Source organism: Ahaetulla prasina, chromosome 1, assembly GCF_028640845.1.
Source record: "Ahaetulla prasina isolate Xishuangbanna chromosome 1, ASM2864084v1, whole genome shotgun sequence".
In the NCBI taxonomy this organism is placed as follows: domain Eukaryota; kingdom Metazoa; phylum Chordata; class Lepidosauria; order Squamata; family Colubridae; genus Ahaetulla; species Ahaetulla prasina.
The window spans coordinates 363,927,373-363,943,178 of record NC_080539.1 but is presented as its reverse complement, the minus strand read 5'-3'; the positions used below and the strand labels follow the sequence as shown (position 1 = coordinate 363,943,178).

Below are 15,806 nucleotides of genomic sequence, written 5' to 3'. Positions count from 1 at the left end.
ACGTTAGAGTGAAAAGTGGGGGGCAAGCAGGGGAACTCTCCACCTTCCTTTTGCTAGAATGGTTCTAAGGCAGTGATGGCAAACATTTCTAAGCACCAAGCAAAAAACTAGGAGACTGTGAGTTCTAGTCCTGCCTTAGCCATGAAAGCCAGCTAGCTGACCTTGGGCCAGTCACTCTCTCTCAGCCCGACTTACCTCACAGGGTTGCTGTTGTGGGGAGAAATAGGAGGAATAAGGCGTATTGGATATGCTCACCACCTTGAGTTGTTTATTAAAAAAAATAAGGGCAAGATATAAATAATGACACATGCCAGGCCTCCAGACCCTCTGCAAGTTACGTGAAATGGTCTTGCGCTCATGCAGCCTCTGAGGTAAACCATGTACGTCTTCTCACACAACTTCCAAATGATCTGGAGAGAAGATCCGGAGAGGCCCCTTTGGTCCATTTGTGTATATGTGTGTGAGCGTGTGTGTGTGTTACACGCAGTGGTGGGGGTTCAAGTAATTTAACAACCGGTTCTCTGCCCTAATGATTTCTTCCAATGACCAGTTTGCCAAACTGCTCAGAAAGTTAACAACCGGTTCTCCCAAACTGGTGCGGACTGGCTGAATCCCACTACTGGTTACACGCCAGCAGAGCCAAGGTTGGTATTTTACGAATTTTTGACACACCGAGCCCAAAAGGCTCACCCTCCTTGCTCTTAAGGCAGAGGTGGGCAACTATGGGCCCTTTATGACTTGCGGACTTCAACTCCCAGAATTCCTGAGCCAGCCATAAGTCATAAAAGGGCTGTAAGTTCCCCAGCCCTGCTTTAAGGTATGGCATTCTGTACGTTATAGTTTCTGCAACGCCTTCTCCAGTTCAGCATGCTGATGCCATCATTCCCAGGGAAACAATATCGGTGATGGCTATCTGATATTATTTGACCCTGGTCAAAAGCCACATAAGTGTGGAAGACTTTTATATTTCATGTTTATATAATTGCTAAATCTGTCTTCCTCCTTAGATTTGCTTAGCAATTAGAGCCACACAAACTCATGGCCACAACTGTATTTCATGGCAAACAATTCCTAATACAGCGACTTGAGTTTGGGATAAAAAAAAAAAATAGTCCCAAGCCAACTTTAAAATGAATGGAAGCACCACATTTAGTACAGTGTATTAAAATACATACATTTTTAATATAAAGACAAACTTCAAAAGCCATTTTTCTTTCATTTACAAATCAAAGTGAAGTGTGGGAAGATTCAAAGAGAAGATTAGAATGGAAATTCTAGAACTGGAAAGATCAGAAGAGTGGAAAATATATCGATAAGCTTATTATTACATACATATATACACATGCCAGAATTTTTCTATGTGACTTTTTATGGAAGAATGGCAGATAAAACTTAAGCAAAGTTTAAAGCAAAGTTTAAAAAACAAAGACGAGACAAAGATACGGTGGAATAGGATTATCCGATCTTGTCTGCAAGGCTCTGAACAGTCACTAAACGGCAGCAAGGAGATTTCTGCATCTTTGCTACCCTCTAGATCTTTGCAACTCAGATCCAGAAGTCCTATTTTCCACAGTGGAAAAATTAAATCTTTAAATAAATTTCATGTTCATGGGCTAATGTGTACAAATGAATTCCTAGACCCTAGGAAAAAAACATCCCATATTGCCACCTTTTAAGAAAATGGATACTCTCTTCAATCCATTTACAAATGGATTTTATATATATTTTTTTAATATTTTACAAATGAATTCCTGAGCAGCAGCAATTTCCATTATTGACTGAAGTTCCCCTTGAACTCCAACACAGACTTCCATTCTATTCTGCAGAGAATATATCCAAAAGGCTCAAAAATGCAAAACGCTGACACAAGTCGCCATAGGAGCTAGACTTGTCTTACCCACCTTTTTTTTCCCCTCATTTTTTTTAAAAAAAGAAAAAAAATCCCAGAAAGTTAAATGTTAGCAAGGGTAATCTTTGAAAAACTGCAGCACGACCTATGTGTGGGGTAGGAGAAAAGCATATGGGAGAAAATGAATTAAATAATATGAAAATCCACTCATTAAATCCCTGAAATTTGCACAGGAGGCTGCTTCAGCTTGAACCAGGCGTTTGAAAAGGCTGCCACCCTGGAATCCAGAGAGGCCCCCCTAAACTGAGTTACTCTCCCCATATCCCCAAACGATTACTGGATATTATACACTGCAACTCTAGTGAACTTTGGGCAGATTTTTTTTAAAGGAACTCCCTGGATATTAAGGATCCATACAAGCCAATTTAGAATCTTTGGAGATGAAATCTTAACATTTAAACCTCCTGCATCAGAAAGATCGGATCAGATTCCTCAGTGAAACTCTGCTCCATCATCTGTAGGTCCCTGCATATATATATAATATCTCGTGGGAGAACACATGCCCTCCCCTCAGTTCTCTTTATTTGCAAACAATATGTCCCCTAAATGCAAGTTTCTCTGATTTTTGCTGCTGTGACAGCACACATGAATTACACAACATCCCCTCCCCTGAAACCCCCCCCCCCAATTGTAGACAATTATTTCATTCACTGATTTTGGGCTCTGAGCATAAATTTTAAAAATGCTTACATATCAGGCCAAAGAGAAGATGCAAGATAGTCAAGATATTTAAAGGCAAGACGAGGGGAAGCAAAATACATGAAATGGTTATATTTCAAGACTGCACGCTTCCCATTACACAGATGAAAGGGGTGCCATCAAGACACTGAGCACTGATAAAGCCACATTTCATTAATCAATCCAGGACAAGAGCCTTACACGAGAACAAACAACAAACACGATTAATCTATAACAGTGACAAATCAGCGGTACCTGTGCTTGGAAGAACCTAAGAAACATGGATACGAACAGATCCCAGGCTGGTCTGAGAAAGCACCCAGGTTAATAGCACCATAACCTATGCTGAGATGGGGTCAAGTTGAGTGTTTGCGCTCGTTTTCCTGAAAAGGTAATTGCGCGAAAAATACAGGCTGTGATTTTTTTCTAATCTGCTTAAAACTCATTTTCTGCGCATTTAAGGACAGGTAGATTATAGGTTGAAAAATACTTAACAGGTAAGATCTGGTCTCTTTCTTTAACTGCAGCTGAGATTGGATACGTGCGGGTGGGGTGGGGTGAAATATCCACAAAACCCAGCAAGCATGAAATGTCTAGAAAGGAATATGACTAGCCCACTCCGCTTAAAACATCCTGACTGACCCAGAAATGTTCCAAAGACTTCTTAGCCATTAAGTTTCTTCTTAGCCAGGACAAACTCCACATCGAAAAGGGTACAGAGGTTGCGTTTCCCAATACCCCGTAGTGCAAAGAACTGATTGAAGCACCATAGAGTTATCTCGGCCTCAGAAATAGTGAGATAATCGTGTAGCTGGACAGAAGATTTCACAATAATTAGGCTTCATCAAATCCAACTTCTTGCGTTATGCATTTCTCACACCTGAACAGCACCAACAAGAAATCAGATGCTCATTGTGGAATAAGGCAGAGTGCTTGGGGAAGATCGCCCCTTTGTAGCCCCCTCTTGTGTAATCGTGCTTGTCCAAAGAGAAACAGCCACCTAACTATGTAATAGGTGCTCTACTAAAATCAGTTTCATTGAATGAGTATTTTGATCAGCACACCCATTTTTTTAAAAAAAGAAAAAGAAATTAACTTTATGTTGTGTTATCCTGTAGCTCACATATATTCTGAAGAGGTTCCTATTCCATGGCCCCTTATTTAAACTTTTCGGGGGAAGGCAGTACAACAACAAAACTGGGGATTGATTAGGCTTTCTAAGATAGATAGGGGGAAGAAAAATAGAAAGCAAGCAGATAAAATGCCACACTCCGGAGCTTGCCCTGGCAACCCCAACAGAGAGAGACCGCAAGAAAGGGGAGAGATTTTAAAAAGACTGCAGGTGAATATGCTGTACACGCTTCAAGTTATAATGATTGCCTCAAGAATGAAAAGTCTCCTCTATACCCAGGCAGAACACGCCTCTTGTGCAATATTTCTCAAACTCAACAAGTTTAAAACGTGTGGACTTCAACTCCCAGAATTCCCCAGCAAGTCCATACAAGTTATATGCTGCTGAAATTGAAAAACACTGGAAGGTAGCAAACTCCACATTCCTGTGCCTTAAAATCTAGGAACTCAAATATTTGGGTCACATTTTCTAATCTTCTTCCTGTCCTACAATCTCCTTCCTTTCTTCATGGCAAGCTAGGAAAAATAATCATCCTATTATTAAAGAATTGTTTCATGGTGTTTGTTCCAAGTTGCCAAGTGTCTCAAAAGCTTCAACACAGTTGGTGTAAAACCCTTCCTCTTCCTAAGGGAAATTGAATAGCGTTTGGCAATTTCCCCCCCACCCCTTATTCCCTCCTCTTTTGGCTCAAAGGGAAGAAATGCAGAAATTATGCAAAACCTAGGATGTCTTTCAATACCATCAGAAAGAGCTCAACTTTCTAAAACATTTTTCTCACCCAGCCTGTTGTTCTTAAGCTGTTCTCACTTCATTCCTGAACTTTGGTGAGGTTTGCTGAGATTAAGAGAAGCTGTAGTCTAAACCGGCCAGAAGGATATGCATTGTGGAACGAAAAAGGCAAAAAAATGGAATTATCCTGCAGTAGAGTTTACCCAGAGCTTTAAGCCTGCATACATGTATTTTCTAAAGTTGTCTGAAAAAGATATTAGGGTTTATTAATATGATCAACTGACTGATTCTCATTGAATGAGAACACTGACGTGTTTTTACCTTTCTCTTCATATCACTTGTATTTCTCCTCACAATTCTTGATCCTTTCTGTTCAAAGGTTTGCACCAAAGTTTTCCTTTCCTTTCACACTTGCTTCTACATGCTTGAAAAAATTAAACCACATCCCTCTTCCTATTTTACTATGAACAGTCTGATACAAAAATAAACGAGAAGTCACCGTCATTTTCTATAAAATATTTGTTGCTTTTCCCAAACTGTGTGCCTTATATTTTCCTCTGTAAAATGATAACTCCCAAATCACAGATTTGATTTCTTTCTTTCTTTTCTCTTAAAAAATATACTCAGCATGATAACAAAAAATTAATAACTTTCGAGTGTTGTGGTTGTTTCCTCTGAACGTGAAAGTAAATAATATTAAAAGCTTCCTTAAAAGCAAATGCCGTATATCAAAACCAGCACGTGTTCAATTTGATGAAACAAAAACAAAAACCCAAAGCTGCTTCTCAATCAAGTATTAAAGTCTTGCTAATTAAAAAAATACACTGTACTTCAAACAAATCAACTCGACAGACGAACCTGAGGGCAGCCCGTTCTTGACGCAAGATTCAGCTGCCTTGACTTCTCAAGTTTGACAGAGATATACGGTCAGACCAACATCAAAGGACTTATGCCTTTATAAAATGTAGGAAATTCCCTCTAAACAAGGGAGGTGGTATGCAGAAGATAAAACTAGATAGGAATATTCTCTTCCTATCTGGCTCCTAGATCAGTTCCTAGGGATCTGCAAATACATAATAAGCTCACTAGGTATTCCCAAGGGGAAGGCGTAAAGGACAAAAGGCAAATTAGCTGGTTGGATGATCTTCCAATTCATCAAATCTTACAAATTGATTTTCAAACGATATAAATCCCGGAAGATGCAATCCCAAACCCCTGAACAAAGAGGGAGAGAAAGAACGAACAAAAGAAAGAGAAAACCTTCCTAATTACTAGCCAAGAACCCATGGCCCTCCAGATCAGGGCCCTCCAACCTTGGCAACTTTACGACTTGTGGACTTCAACTCTCAGAATTCCTCAGCCAGCGCATGCACGGGCTGAGGAATTCTGGGAGTTGATGTCCACAAGTCGTAAGGTTGCCATGGTTGGAGGCCCCTGCTCCAGATGATGACAAGTCACATCATTCTTGACCGCTAGCCACCTGGGACTGATGGAGGCTGGGATCTAAAGACCCTGGAAGGCTTTCACACAAGACCAAAACAAAACAAAACAAAAAATTTTTTGGAAAACAAAGGCAGAGGCTAGTCTACTCACAGCTTCATAGAGTCAGCCTGCATGGCAACTATGAGACTTTGACAAGTCAACAACCTGATTCTTGATTGCCCAAAGTAAACCAACCAACCGCCTGGAATGGCAAGGATCATTTTAATAACCACCCATAATTCATAGAAGATACAATTTCTTTTCACCGGTGACTCAGCCCCTCAATTTTTTTTTTAAATGCAACCCTTTGGCTTTCACACAATTAAGGCAGAGTCCCCCCCTTCCAAGCAACCACTGCATGTCTGAACACTGGCGGAGAGCCCAACACGAGCACCACAGCTGAATTCCACCAGGAGAGGCTATAAAGAAGCGAGGGAGGGAGGGAGGGAGGGAGCAAGAGAGAGAGAAAGACAGCTGACCAAGGCTTGCGTTATAAATTACACTGATGTCAGAATCATTAAAAAATAAAGTTTTCAAATGAGCTATTTCCCGCCCTCCCCCTTCTCCCATATCCACTGCTTTCTTGATTTCAATATAAAAATTAGTTGGTTGGCGTGTGTCCCACAAAACTTCATGTTGATCATCTCCACCAGGCCCAAAAAAAATTAAAAAAAAAAAAAAGCACCATGGGTTCAGAACTGGAGAGGCACAGCTTGTCAGATGTCAATAGCACCAAGAGAAGCTCTGTTACATCTCTGTTGATGTGCCGGTCTTTTTTATTTCAGAGAAAACGATGGTTCTGTTGTTATAAGTTCCCTTCCTCTTTTTTTTTTCTCTTCTTCCCCTTCTTTCAGTTCTACAACTTCAGGTGGAACCAAAAAATTGTCAAGGGGGGGGGGTGCGGGGCGTGTGTGTTTTAAACATTTAAAAATATATAAATATCTACTCTATCAACAGTACAAACTGGAAGCTGTTTCTAAGCATTTTCTTCTGCAGTCTGAATATATATTTTAACTTAAGATTCACAGTAGCTTTTTTTCCTTTTCCTCTGGTTTTTATGTTTATGACTTAGGTTTGAGTCCAGTAGTAAAAGAGAAGTGGGGTAGCGGCGGGAGGGGAGGGGAATCCTTAAGCCATAGAGGCAAGCACCGTCAGTGGGAGCTGAGAGAAGTTGGTCCATGTTGTCCTTGCATAGGTCACATCAGGTTGAGGTAGAAGTCCTAGTTACCTGCAAAAGAGGAAGGAAGGAAAGAAAAGAAAGGGAAGGACAAAATTCAACTTTAAGTTGGCATTTTAAACAAAGTCAACAAAGTCAAGTCTTTTTTTTTTTTTACATTGAATAATTCTTTCCAGACTGTCAAACAAAAGGTCTAAAGTAAAGTTCTCAGCAAGCAGGGTGGATTAAAATTGATGTGTTTTTTTTTTTAAAAATTAAAAACCAGATTTTTAAAAATTTAAATTGGTTTTTTTTTATTTTTATCAAATTTATTTTAATAAAATGCTTTCGGGGTAGAACTATCTGAAGATAGTTTTCTATTTAAGACACATTAATAATTTAGTTTATTCCGCATGAAATGGAGCTTAGTTATGTAGAATGAAGCTACAAATTCTGCAATATTGGGAGTGTCGGTGAGTCAACAGCAGGTCAGAGAAGGTGCTCTTTAAAAATTTTGATATAAATGGCATACTAAGACTTTGAATAACCAAATAATGAAGGACTATGTCTTAATATAAACATGTGTATTAACACTAGGATTAGTAATGATGGGCTGACTAGAAGCTAGAATAGAGGAAGAAATAAGAAATAGGGGGAATATTAGCAGATATAATTTTTATATAATAGAATATAAGTAATAACTAGATGGAGAGATTAGAGGTTGAAAGGTGGTATTACTATGTATACTTAATAATATCATTGGCATGAAAATGGAACATTGAAATATTGAATAACTGCTCTAAAACAAACATGTATATTAATACTAGGATTATATAACTTTGATTAATGTAACAAATATTATTATTATTTGTATAAAAATGAATTATACCCAGAGGCCACGCTGTTCATGTATTGATACTGAGGTATATTTAAAAATAAAAATCCAATAAAGCTTTAAAAAATTATCTTGATTTAAATCAAATCCATCCTGTCAGCAAGCAAACAAGATGGACTCTCTACAGTTTTGGCACTCTACCATGGACATGCAGAAGGTCGATGGGAATGAAGAATGAATTTATGATGGCTTCCTGCTTCCAGTGATTTAACAATACTTGTACAACAATACAATACAATACAATACTTGTACAACAAGCTGAATAAACTTCAAAGAATTCCTGATCTGTGCTAAATAAGATTGGAATTGGAATTTACAAAACATCCCAGATAGAGCTCGTCAGTTACTATTTAATGGAGTGGCACTATGTTTTTTATCTATTTATTTATTTATTGGATATTGAGGCTACCCAACTGACTCTAGGTGGCTTACAACATTTAAGAGAACATATGATTCAACTGGAGTTGGGCAGCCCCTAAATTCAATCAAATGATAAAGAAATGAATTAAAGAATTTAAAGAAACATGACATAAATAACATTCTGGAAAAAAATCCACAGGGCTTCCCAAAATATCCTTATTCCAGTGCTGACTTAGTATACTGTGTGAATCCAGTCAATTGATGATTATCCAACAATCATAGTTAAGCAAGCCAAATAGTTAGGCAATCCAGAAAATTAGTAGATAGATCCTCCCTCTGAATCATTTTTCTCCACTCCCAGCCTATGTAGCTTGGATGGATGGACACTGCATTTTGCTGAAGTATATGGATACAGCAGACTGAATCAAGCTTGGAATTCACTCATGCTGTCATAGGCCAATTAAAATATAACACCAAGCCATAATATGGATCGCTTGATTTTGGCTTATTATATTGTATGAATTGAGCTGGTGTAATTCATAGCATAGATATACAATCCATGGCCTACCACAGATCTGATGCAGCTTCTTTTCTTCCTTCCCATTTCATTGCCTCACTGACTTTGTGCCCGTACAGTTCTTATTTCAACTCCTACCCTCAAAACGACGCTATAGAGCACTGCACACCAGAACAACTAGACACAAGAACAGTTTTTTCCCGAAGGCCATCACTCTGCTAAACAAATAATTCCCTCAACACTGCCAAACTATTTACTGAATCTGCACTTCTATTAATCTTCTCATAGTTCCCATCACCAATCTCTTTCCACTTATGACTGTATGACTGTAACTTTGTTGCTGGCAATCCTTATGATTTATATTGATATATTGACCATCATTTGTGTTGTAAATGTTGTACCTTGATGAACGTATCTTTTCTTTTATGTACACTGAGAGCATATGCACCAAGACAAATTCCTTGTGTGTCCAATCACACTTGGCCAATAAAAATTCTATTCTATTCTATTCTATTCTATTCTAATTATAAAACACATTTCTAGAGGTGCCTGCTTCTGAAATGGTTGACGAATTTAAAATTTCTAAAGAATATAACTCCGTGTGCTCTAAACCAGGGGTTTCCAACCTTGGCAACTTTAAGACTTGTGGACTTCAACTCCCAGAATCCCTCAGCCAGCAAAGCTGGCTGAGGAAATCTGGGAGTTGAAGTCCACAAGTCTTAAAGTTGCCAAGATTGGAGACCCCTGCTCTAAACAACAGTTCACAGAAAACTGAGTTTCACCCTATCCAAATGCTTGGTCTCTCCTACACAACTAGGCCCCATGTCATGTAGGCCTTTATAGGTAATAACCGGCACCAGAATTTTTGCCCAATTTAGTGGTGATCAGGACTATATGGATGTAATAAGACCTGCCCATAAGCAGCTCATATTATGTACTTTCTGGACCAAATGAAGCTTCTATGTAGTCTTCAAAAGCAGCCCCACGTAAAGTGCATGGCAATAATCTACACAGAAGGTAGCCAAGGCCTGAGTGATGGAAAGAAGGTCTCCCAGTCCAGGAATGGGCACAACTGCTAACCAAAGCAGATCTGGGCAAAGGGCACAGCTGCCGTCAACTGCCCTGCAAATGCTGAGAAGGTCCCTCTTTCCTGTTGTCTTTTCTGCTGTTGAAAGCCTCTTGTTCCCTTATTCTTTGCTCCTTGTCTTCTCTTCTTTTTTCTTTCCTCCTTGCAGTCTTCATCCTTATCTTCGTTTTCACACCCTCCCACCCTTTTCCTGGCACTGAGAAACTTCTCAACCACATCCTTTCCCTTGACAGCCCAAAACCTCTATGAAGAATTACAGTATATGTCTGTAGTTTTTCCTATTTGGGGTTTTAGTCATGACCCCAATCTGCCTAAATTATCAATTAAGCTTGAATAGAAAACATCAGAGGACAAATGAGTTATAAAGCCCTCCCCCACCTTGCCCCGTTCGTTCCAAACAGGTTCAGCTAAGATTAAATGTTTTTAGTCATTATTACAACTTGCATTATTATTGCAGTAACTGTCTGGTTCGGTTCTGCAACCCAACAAGACAGACACAGACTTCAGAGGATAATTAGAACTTCAGAAAAAACAATGACTACCAACCTGCCTTCCATTGAGGACCTGTATACTGCATGAGTCAAAAAGAGGGCTGTGAAAATATTTACAGACCCCTCACATCATGAACATAAGTTGTTTCAACTTCTGCCCTCAAAATGAGGCTACAGAGCACTGCACACCAGAACAACTAGACACAAGGACAGTTTTTTCCCCAAACGCCATCACTCTGCTAAACAAATAATTCCCTCAACACTGTCAAACTATTCACTAAGTTTGCATTACTATTAATCTTTTCATCGTTCCTATCACCCATCTCCTCCCACTTATGACTGTATGACTTGACCTTGTTGCTGCTATCCTTAAGATTTATATTGACTGTTTCCCTATGACTATCATTAAGTGTTGCACCTTATGATTCTTGACGAATGTATCTTGTCTTTTTATTTACACTGAGAGCATATGCACCAAAGACAAATTCCTTGTGTGTCCATTCACACTTGGCCAATAAAGAATTCTAATCTAATCTAATCTAATCTGAAAACTTCAGAAATACACCAATCTTCAGCATTATTTTTTCACTCCAGGACATCTGCAGAGCTCCTACGTGCATGGACGTTAACGACAAGATCCATGGCAAGGCTTGTTATCATTTCCCTATGTGTTCTGTCTTGTGTTTGATGCACTGAACCATAAAGTAGGTTATAGGTAGTCCTCAACTTATGACCACAATTGGTCATGACCAGAATTTTGGTCGCTAATTATGTGACCAGACCTGACGTTACCACCATTCCATCACTTTCTGCCTCAGAATAATCTGACCTGCCTAGCTCATTACTGCCTACCCATAACGTGCAAAAGATTTTCAGGTTAACTTCTTTATATACTATTTTTAATCAGAGTACTTTATGGCAAAGAGGGGCAACCTTTGCAAGAAAGGACCACAATTTCCATTTAAAAACAAAGGGCATGATCAAGGGAGTAGTCGTATCATTGGAAGACTGTTGTGTGCTTTGGAGGGACAACAAATTAAGATCGCATTGTGCAAAGCCAAAGCTACATTCCAATCCCCTATTTTGTGTGTGTGTGTGTTTTTGCTTAACGCTGCAAATCTGAGCGTGTCCTGCAGATTGTGTGCATCCTGGGGAGGCCCACCGACCCTTATCTTTGAGAGTAATGTTGTTTCTCTGTGCAAAATCCTGGACCGCACTGCTTAGTTAGGGGGTGAAATGCTCTCGGTTCAGCCAAATTGGTAGCGATGAGGGCTGGTGGTTTGGAGAACCGGTAGCGATGGCAGCTTGAGGCTCCACCCACCCACCCAGTCGTCACTACTTCCTGGTTTTAACCAGGAAGTAACCTGTTTTTTCCCCTGTGCGCATGCGCAGAAGGGTTGGCGTGTGCGCAAAGTGAGTGCGCACGGCGCATACACTTCCGAACCGGTAAGGAGGGTAAGTAGATTTCACCCCTGGACTGTCCCCAAGGTTACTAACTGATTCGCACCAGCTCTCCAAGGTCTCTTGCAGAACAGGGTTTTTCTCACTCCTTCTAAGTGAACTTTCCCAAGAGAACATGGCAGGAATGAAATTCAGGGAGTTTTTGTTTGTAAAAAAAAAAATGCACTCGGCTGTTGAGCTTCACCTCTTAAGGGTTAGGGTACAGATCAGAAAGGGGAGATATGTGATTCTATACATCTTAGCATATCACAGCACCAACCTCCTGTGGACCACCCTGACCTCACCCAAGACAACCCACACCAACCTTACCTTACAGAGCACCACTGTTTAAAAGCTAAGCCTAGCTCGTTATCGTGGCTTAACTCCAGAGAGATGTGAAGCATAAGGAGACTGCATGCCAAGGGTGACCCACATAGCAGGCGTGCCAGCTGTGTTGGATTGTGGGATCCCAGGCGTGGCTTGGGCCAGCGCCAAGCGGGGCAAAGGTGGATGGTGGACAGTGAAGGAGGGGCGGGAGGTTTTGTGCTGAAGAGAAGCTAGTTTAATAGACAAAGTGGAGTTAGCAGTGGAAGATGGCGGCAAGAAAGCCTCTGAAACTGGCAGAGATGACAAACTCTGTAGGAGGACAGGTTCGGAGTTAGAAGTGAGGAGGGGAGGAGGTGGTGGCAATGAAACATTAGGAGGAGGTGGAGTTCGAAGGGTGGGATGTGGTGGGGCGCGGGTGAGGTGCTGGGCGTCATTAGACGGCGCTGGGTTGGGGGACACATGGAATGAAGGGGAGCTGGCGGCGACCTGCAGAGGATTTAAGCTTAAGAGGGTACAGCTGGAAACGGCACCGTTGCCAAAATGGAGAGAGGAAGCGGAGGATGAAAAGGAGGAAGTGGAGGGAGAGGGGGTGGAGGAGGAAGAGGAGGAGGCAGAAGGCACCACATGGTTAAAAATACCTGCAAACAGGAGAGAAAAAAACCCTCAGCAGATGGACTTTATACAGCTCACAGCAAGAGAAGCAAAACAAAAGCAGGCAGGCAAGCAATAATGCAGTATGAAAACAGCAGCAGGCGATGGGCAGTGGCAATAAAAAAAATAAACAAGCAAAACCACCTAGCAGAAGAGAGACACTTACCTCTTCCTTGCTCGCATTCTAGAAGCACCAAGGGGAAATCCGTGGCTGAACTCAATACCCCAACGTAACCCCCAGTGGAGATCAACCCACAGCCCCCTAAGTAGTCAGAATCGTTTGAAAAGCTACTGTTCATTCTAGGCCCATTCTCAAGATACATGCGGGCTTTGTTTCCTGAAATCCTTAGATGCCTCGGTTTAGAGAAAAGCCTAAAATACAATGCTGCAAAGTTTTCCAAGCCTCCCCTCCTCCTAGCTCACAGACCTTCTCACAGAACTGATTGAAAGACGCTCCAAAAATTCAGCTACCTGACAGGGATTCACAGGGATTCCTCATGAAATAAACCCAGGTGGAAAAAAGATTTCCAAAAGAGAGAACGCTTGAAAATATCTGCCATCAAGAATGAAGGGTATGAAACACCAGGAAGGGTGGTAGAACCTGGGGCTGAATTCAGGATGGAGGGGCTCCTTCCCAAGGAACTAACAAGACAAATCAGCCTTGAGTCCTTGGTATGCAGAAAAGGTCTAGACTCACCCTAAAACCTTCACAGGATTTATCTGATAGTTATGCAGAGTGTGCTTTAGTCTGGCAAGATTCCGGTCTACGGGTGAACCAGCAACAAAGACAGTGCTCTGAAGAACTCAACATGTCGTTCTTGCTTCCTTGCACCTGACAGTATATTCCTGTCGGCCAATAAAGTTCAGCTTACCTCCAACTGTTCCACCTGTCATCCCGGGAGAGAAGTTCCCCATCGTGTGCGAGTTGGTCAGGCGGGTGGCAGCTGATGATACATGCACTAGGCTGGCGGCTGGCATCGAATTAAATAAGGACTGCAGTACCGAGGAGTTTGTTACCATGGAGCCAAGGGGGAACTGCGCGCCAGTGGTTAAGGAGTTCAAGAAAGGGTGGTGGGTCTGAGTAGAGGAGGCCGTGCTGGACGACTTGCCAGAGCTGGCTGCAGAGAGGCTTTTGCCATTGAGAAGGCCACCAGAGGGGACAGCAGCAGCAGCAGCAATGAAGAGGTTGTGGCCGTTCTTGAACTCCACCTCTCGTTCCCGTCCTTTGCCGAATTTGTTGTTTAGCACCAAAGCCTTGTCGGAAGAGCCTCCCAGTCGGACACTCAGTTCGTTGGCCTCTTTGCCTTTCAGTCCTGACCAGCTTAAATCTTCCCCTTTCCCACCGCCAAGGCTTTCTAGCTGCCTCTTGCCCAAGAACGGGTTCGTCTCAGGGACTCCAGCCTCTTTGTTCCTTTGTACAAGGAAACCCAGCGAGGAGCCACCCAGAGCCGTCATCACGTCAGCAGTTTTGTGAGAAAACGAAGCACCATCAGTAAAGCTATGTAAACCGACGTCTGCCGACAGCCCACCATTGTAAGCAAATCCATTCATGGCATTGGTACTCTGGCCAAGCCCATCAGATGCAGTCATGTGTTTCCTCGCATGCAGGCCGGCCTTGTCGCCCGCCATGTTGTCATCAGAAGACGGTCTGAAGGCAAAGAGGGTGTTCTGATTCAGGGACGCCGCCGACGCTTGCAAAGGACTGTCTGCCGTTTTGGAAAGATTGATGTCAGAAATTGGAGAGAAGGTTGACTTCCACTTGCTGCTGTTCATGCTTTCAGCAGCTTGCTTTCTCCCAGCTGAGTTGATGCCTGGTTTGCAAAGACAGAAAATGTAGGCGTCAGGTTCCGGAGAATGTGTTCCCCCTTTTTGGTGCAGAAATAAAATTAAACGAGGAGCCTGTTTTTAAACAGGGTTGGCTTTTTTTGATCCCAAGGAGAAAACGCTAGACTGACTGCTGGAATTCTGCAGCTAGAAACTGCCCTACATAAATCGTCTACTGTGCAAGAACTCGTAACAGAAGGAGACTGACTTCTGCATTCATCACAATTAGGGAACATCAGGCCATCTTGCTCAGATCAAAATCCATTTAGTCCAGCACTAAGGCTTCTAAAAACAGTCACCCAGATTCATACCACAAGAGATATATTGTCTGATAGCCAAATTCCTAAATATTTAATTTTGTTTGCTCTCAAAATTCCCAGCTTCGCCTCTAGTTCTTTATTCTGTCTGCTAGTTAAATTTGTAGTCAATATTTTCGTTTTGTCTTTATTCATTTTAAATCCTATTACCCTGCCAAATTGATTTATATCTTGTAATAAGGTTGGTCCAGATTCTAAAGGTTCCTCAATAATGAATTCCAAATCGTCTGCAAATGCTTCGACCTTATATTCTTGTGATTTAATTTTTAATCCCTTTATTTCTGAATTGTCTCTAATTTGTGACATTAATGTCTCCACAGAAAAGAATGAATAACAGAGGAGATAGGGGGCACCTTGTCTTACTCCTTTAGCTATCTTAAAGCTTTCTGTTTGTTCCCTATTTATCATTATTTTTGTCCTCTGTGTAGTATATATAACTCTGATCATTTCTGTGAATTTTTCTCCAAAATTCATTTTTATTAATTGATTTATCATGAAGTCCCAATTTAAGTTGTCAAAAGCTTTTTGTGCATCCAAAAATATCACAGCTACCAGTTTTTCAGGGTAAGCTTCATAGAATTCTAAAGCGTTGATGATAATTCATATATTTTTTATATATCTGTTGGGTAGGAATCCATTTTGACCCGAATGTATAATTTTGTTTAGTATAATTTTGATTCTATCTGCTATTATAGCTATAAATATTTCGTAATCAACATTTAGCAACGAGATTGGCTTATAGTTCGGAATCTTCTGTTGTTCATTATTGTTTTTGGGGATGACAGTTATTAAAACTATGAAGGTCAGTAGC

The 15,806-nt window shown here is 41.1% G+C and overlaps 1 protein-coding gene across 4 annotated transcripts in view; it reads right to left on the bottom strand.

Annotated features, from left to right (window-relative positions):
• Positions 1-1,148: 1,148 nt before the first annotated feature.
• DOT1L (DOT1 like histone lysine methyltransferase) overlaps positions 1,149-15,806 on the bottom strand; it is a 93,339-nt gene continuing 78,681 nt past the window's right edge. For 3 of the 4 annotated variants that reach the window (XM_058163404.1, XM_058163406.1, XM_058163407.1), the window contains 2 exons: positions 13,727-14,665; positions 1,149-7,158 (listed from right to left, as the gene is read on the bottom strand). In XM_058163404.1, coding sequence (XP_058019387.1) covers positions 7,151-7,158; positions 13,727-14,665 — 947 coding nt within the window. In that variant the 3' untranslated portion in view covers positions 1,149-7,150. Of the gene's footprint in view, positions 7,159-12,230; positions 12,842-13,726; positions 14,666-15,806 lie in introns of those variants that run through there. The other variant, XM_058163408.1, reaches the window with a different exon arrangement.